The sequence below is a fragment of the Lichenostomus cassidix genome, chromosome 4 (assembly GCF_008360975.1).
Source record: "Lichenostomus cassidix isolate B80296 chromosome 4, HeHo_3.0, whole genome shotgun sequence".
In the NCBI taxonomy this organism is placed as follows: Eukaryota; Metazoa; Chordata; class Aves; order Passeriformes; family Meliphagidae; genus Lichenostomus; species Lichenostomus cassidix.
In genome coordinates, this window is record NC_139484.1 from 16,552,064 (window position 1) to 16,558,063 (window position 6,000).

General features: G+C 37.9%; 1 protein-coding gene across 2 annotated transcripts in view; it reads left to right on the forward strand.

Annotated features, from left to right (window-relative positions):
- The window catches only part of SNCA (synuclein alpha), a 61,361-nt gene extending 57,347 nt beyond the window's left edge, over positions 1 to 4,014 (forward strand). For both annotated transcript variants that reach the window (XM_085058027.1, XM_085058029.1), the window contains exons 5-6: positions 2,325 to 2,414; positions 3,389 to 4,014. In XM_085058027.1, the coding sequence (XP_084914153.1) occupies positions 2,325 to 2,414; positions 3,389 to 3,421 (123 nt within the window). In that variant the 3' untranslated portion in view covers positions 3,422 to 4,014. The remainder of the gene's footprint in view (positions 1 to 2,324; positions 2,415 to 3,388) is intronic.
- The last annotated feature ends 1,986 nt before the right edge of the window (positions 4,015 to 6,000 follow it).

A 6,000-nucleotide genomic window follows, 5' to 3' on the forward strand; every position in this document is an offset into this window, starting at 1 on the left:
TTCAGTCAAGGCTGGTAAGGATTGATGCTACTTCTCACATAAGTAAACTGGTATAAATGCTCTTAATTTGTTTGGGAACTCAGGTAAGTAAATACTGGAGTCAAGTTAACTGGGGAACTCAAGTGTTTTAATAAGATGAGGCAGAACTGTAACTGGGCCTAGTTTTTTCTCATAATTTCATGCTTGAAAAATTACCTGTCATGTTGTACACCCCAAATTTTTGGCAGTTCTAGAAGTTACAAGTGCCTATTAGATACCTCAATAAAGGTATTCGCAACCTTCTCCTTCAGTGTCCCTTGGCTTTTTGGCATTTGTCTGCATTACCTGTGCCCCAGAGCAGTGCAGGGTGTTGACTCAGAGCAGGCACATGCATGGAAGAAGCTTGGCAGAAGAGTTGGCTGCTGACTCCACATGGACTGTGCTGTTCACCTCCAAAGGAAAAAGCATATCTGGCCTCACTGAGAAGTAATAGGACCAGATATCTTCATACTGGACCTTTCAAAGTCTGAAATAAGAGCTGAAGAGAAGAATCCATAATAGAGATGTAAAATCTACACATCATAGTCTTCGATGATGAGGGTGAAAAATATATCTACCTACATATGTATCAGAAAGGTGATACTGATCCAAGGAAGAACAGGATTAGTATCTGGCAGATTAAGTCACAGTTTGTTCTTGGGGTGTTGCAGTAAGTGAGGAACAGAGAGTTATGACTAAGGTCACCTGGTTAAACCAGAGAGGGAGCCAATATGTGGCAAATGGTGAACAGCAGAAGAACAATAAATACTGTGTGAAGGTGAAGAGGGTTTTAGTGCCACCTGTTTTGCATGTTATATTCTATTTTGTGTTAAACTTTCAGAGGTGAATTTCAGGTTTAGCTTCTTTTATCTTCATTTTATTTGTATACTAAATTTAATTTAACATCACTATGTTATAATTTGTAGACTTTGAATAATTACCTGGTTTGAAGAATTTGTCTGATTTGAAGAATTAGTCTGGTTTATGACTTACTTAATTTTGTATTTCTGTCTAGTTTACCAGCCTGCAGGTGGGGTTTTTAAAATTAATTTCTTCCTGAGTGTCTGTAATTGTTTTTTAGTGCATTTCTGTCTAGATTGACACCTGGTATAAATCAGCATGGTCGCAATAGTTCCATTGAGACTCTCTGCCTGTTTTCATATTAGTTTTCTTACAGTTCAGAATGAACTCCAGCAGCCTCTGCTCTGGCAGAGCTCATGTTTCTTCTCTGCTAACTTCTGTAGTAACAGCAACAAAGGGGATTGGCCCAGTTGAAATGTTGTGGGTTTTTTCCTTTGTATTTGTTTCTTATGGTACAGAATATCTGTACTTCTAGGAGAATAATAATCTTCTTTTAATAATCTTATTCAACAAGTTATTCCTTACACCATTGCAATCCTGTAAATTCCAAGAGGCTGTTACTAAAATTGCTGTATAAAAGAGAAGTGCTTCTATAATAAAGAAAAAAATGCAAGAAGCTGGGTAACAGGTATCATATCATACCATGTATCATATACTAATAGTGCATAGAGTAACATGCTGGTTGGCATAAGAAAGCATGTAAAGGTGTGACCCATTACAGGAAAAAAAGCTTTTCCCAATACAGTTAGCTTGTAAAACTGAAGGAAAAAATCAGCATGTTTCCCCTTTTTTGCAATGTATTGTGAAAAGGCTAAAACTTTAAAATAAGCGATGGTTTATGAGAGTATGGATGTGTCTATAACATTAAAAAAAGAGATTATTGAATTATTGTTTCATTTGTGTGTCTTGATACTGTCCAATTTTGGCTTGTTTTTACAGGCACTTTTGCATACTCGTGGCTCTGTTTCCCAAAGCAGTTAAACAGGAATTAGTGTGATAACTTAATGTGGTACTTAAACAGTTTGTGTGGGACTTGGTTTCCCAGATCAGTTTCTTAAGGCACAAAAAGCCCTTGTTTTTGTTTGCTTTGTGACTTGATCAAAGCATTTCTGTGGGATTAATATGTTTTCTGAAGATATTCAGCAAGTTGGTGGTGGTCCTGTTCTTTTATTCATAATGACTTCTTGGCCTGTCCATGGCAAGGGAGGAAAGTGTTCTCAGCTATTCAAAAAGATGATAGTAGTCACTCCCATGGATACCCCTGTGAAATGTGGAGAAGATCTCTCTGCATCTAATGTCCCCTCCCTCTCCTCAACCCCTGGCAACATCCTACAGCCAAAGGACCGGCCAAGAAGTTGACCACTGATGGGGAGGAAAGTTGCGCCGTGGCGGAAATGATGAGGCAAGCAGTCAATGTCACTTTTCTTTCCCTATTTTTCCTGTAGAATGAAGAAGGCTTCCTGCAGGAGGGAATGGTGAATAATACAAATGTTCCTGTGGATCCTGAGAACGAGGCTTACGAAATGCCTCCAGAGGTAAATCTGCTGTGGTGTTTGCTGTGAATGCACGTAAGGGGAGGGCACAGGAGGAGGCTGCATGCTTGAGTTATATGAGCCTGACCCAGGCTGATGCTGGTAGCTGCAAGGGCACAGCAGAAATGTGGCCTCTTTGGCCAAGATCTGCCAGAGGTGTCATGCTGGGAATCAGAAAAGTAATTGCTTTTTTGATAGTAGGGAAGTTAAGTGGGAAAATACTGTGTTTCGAAACACTTGTGCCTGGGTTTTGAGGAATCCACATAAAACTTTTATCTTTTTCATATGTTTAATAGGGAATACAGGACAAACTGCATCTTCATAGATCGTTTTAATAGCTTGGCCACTTACCAATGCATCATGCTTTGTGAAACATGATCTTAAGTTGATGCAATTATGGGTGTAAATTATTTTGTTGATTTTTATGAGCCAGCTGTCTGAAATATTACTACAATGTCTGTCATGATGCATTAAAGTAGCAGTTTTATGGTAGTGAAGATAATTGGACTGAAAATGAGAGGTATAAAAAATTTAGGCCATGATCCAGTAAAAGACTTAAAGGCTTGAGTGTAACGTCTTGAATATCACAAAAATTATGGATGCTGCTCGTGTGTCTGTAGTTGAACACTCCTTTAATTGATTTATTGACTTCTTGTGAGGATCTGCAGCACCTGGAGTGCTATTCAGCCCAGAGGCAGTCCTCCTTCCTTTGCAAGTGAATTGTCATGGGTGGCCTCAGGAGTTCCTGGCAGCATTGGCCGAATAATATGTTTATTGCTGTAAAAGTCTTAATTCTCCTCTCAGTACCATGACTTGTACAGAATCTGGAAAATGTGACAAAATACAAATAAATGTCATATCCTGATCATATCAGAACCCACAGAATTTTGGCATTGAATCCACCAGGAGAAGAATAAATAAAGTAGGATGTCTTTATCTAAGATACCAATAGCACTGATTTCTGCTCTCCTCAATAGGAAGAGTATCAAGACTATGAACCTGAAGCATGAAAGTCCTTTCCTTCCTTTCTATCACCTGAAATCTACTAACTACTAAAGACGTCCCATCCTGTACAAGTGCTGAGTTCCAATGTGCCCAGTCGTTAAATTTTTTTACAGTTTTTACGGTGTATTTTGAAGTCTTCCATCAGCAATGATTGGAGTATCTGTGACTGCATCCACCTTGTTTCAGCATTTCCCTCCTGCTGAAATGAAAGCTGGTTGGCAGGGTCATTGTTGTGCTGTGGATATTGTGGCTTCAAGTTTAAAAGTTAAAAAAGAAAATATTAAGTAAAACCACCTAAGTGTCTACTGCTTATTTCTAATTCTGTACATGTTTTGTTGATAGGCTGTCAGTAATTTGATATTGTTTATGATACAGTTTTTATTTGTTTCCTATGACTATTCTTTCTGTGCAGATATGACTTGTAGTGAGAGCTTTATATATATGCATATGTATTATAAAAAAGTAATTGAGCATGAACTATGCACCTATAAATATTAGCTGTTGAAATTTTATTGTTTTGTGATGTGTTTTATTAACTTGTGTCTGTAAATAATGGTGTTCAACTGAAGCAAATAAAATGTAACTCATTAAAAATGAATTTTAAAATGAGTGATGATTTCTAACACCACCTTTCCCTTCCAAAAGCCCTTGTTGAAGCATTCAAGCTGTGTTGCTTCTTTTGAAGGAACAAAACTAGCCCAGGCTGTACAAAAGAGCATGGTGAAGAATGAGAAAATAAGGGCTACTACCTCAGCTGGGTGCAGTTTGCTGACAAATAGATTCATTTGTAGGGCTAATAAACTTGCTGTTGTAAGGACAACCTGAAAGTGGATGAAGCCATTAATAATGGGCTGCAGCACATTATCAGGAAATCATGAGGCCCTTTGAAGAATTACTGATTCAAGATTGTTAAAGTGCTGGGATTTACAGTGATGGCTTAGTTGCAGTGAATTTGTCTTGTGTGGAGTACCATTTTGCAGCAGTACAATCTACTGTCTGTTTTTAGACATGTGCTGCCTGGATATTTTTCCACATAGTAAAAAGTTTTAAATGTGAGATGGTTTTACTTCTATCATGTTTTATTATTTGTTATTTTGGATTAAATGTTGCCTCTAACCTGAAGTGGCTTTGTGTTTAAGGTTCTCTAGTCTTGAGTAGCATTTTGAACTTGACTTGCAGCTACTCTTTTCAGTGTTCTGGGTAACAGGTAAATATCATTATCTGGTTTTGAAAGTGGGGACACTTAGGCACAACCACATAGTGCATGTTACTAATATGCTCAAAAGAGACCCAACTCCCTGGAGGATGAACTCTCCAACTTGTTCTTGAATTGAGCTCCTTTCTGGTTTTCTGTAACCTTCCTGGTACTAGCATGCCCAACATGAAATAGATCTTTCCAACTATGTTCCCATTCCATCTGCATACAGTGAGAGCTGATGATGTAGTACTGTAAAGCAAAATCCCATAAACATGCTGATTTCATGATGCTTAGAAAACCAGTACTGCAATTTGCCATGTCATACCTGTCCCAACCCAGTATTTCTCAGGAATTTAATTTATTTCAGAATGGCTATAATTGCTATCAAGCCTTTTTTTTTTGTTTGTTTGGGTTTTTTTTAATTCAAAGCAATAAAAAAGCCCCTTGATCATTTCAAACAACTTTCAGGTATTTTCATCAATAGCTTAATTGCTTTATGGAACCTAAAGTTCTGTGCTTTTTTGCAGAAGTCTTTCATGGTAACCTGTAGCAAACCACCAACAGTCTGCAGTCTCCTTCACAGGTGATGTGTCATATCATAAATGTTTCTTGACCTGGACATCTTTACTGTGAAAAATGAATGCCTTCATGACTAATCTATTGATTGCATTCTTGGAAAATCGTAACAGGATGGGGTATAATGTAAGATACTTTTATATATATATATATCTTAATCTTGTTTAAGGATCTTTCTGTTCTAGGAGAAGGATTTGGGAAGAAAAGCCCAGTGCTATAGTGTGAATTTATTCCCAGTATGGCAGCAGGGAATCATCCACCAAAAGCAACAACTGAGATCAGTCTCATGCCTGATACTTCAGAATATAGCACTGGAAATAATCTAAATAGAACATGTATTTCTGTTGATCATCTTCTACAGCCCACAGGTCTTGATTCCTCTATTGTTTCTTTTCTAGGGAATCAATTTAAACTGGTTGCTCACATGTTGCAAGTAAGTTGAGCACTTTTTAAATAAGCTGTGGAGAGCATTATGTCATAAAGAACAGGAATAAGAATAAATTTTCTCCTGAGAGTGGTCCGTTGTCTGAACATGTAACAGTTAATTTATTTCGTTGGTAGCATCAGCAAATCAGTCAGAGTTTCTAGGTCATTTAAAATGTACCAAAGGTGATCAGTTTGGTTCTTGTGCCTCTTGCAAACATGCCCTCAGATGGCCCCAGTAGTCCATTGGAGTCTTATTACTATGGCAGCACAGTGTGATGCACTGCTTTGGTGACAAGCTGCATTTTGATTAGAGTCCTTTAAGGGCTGCCTGACCATTCTTGCCAGGTAAAAAAAGTGCCATTGTGTCTTATTTTTTTGCAGTGA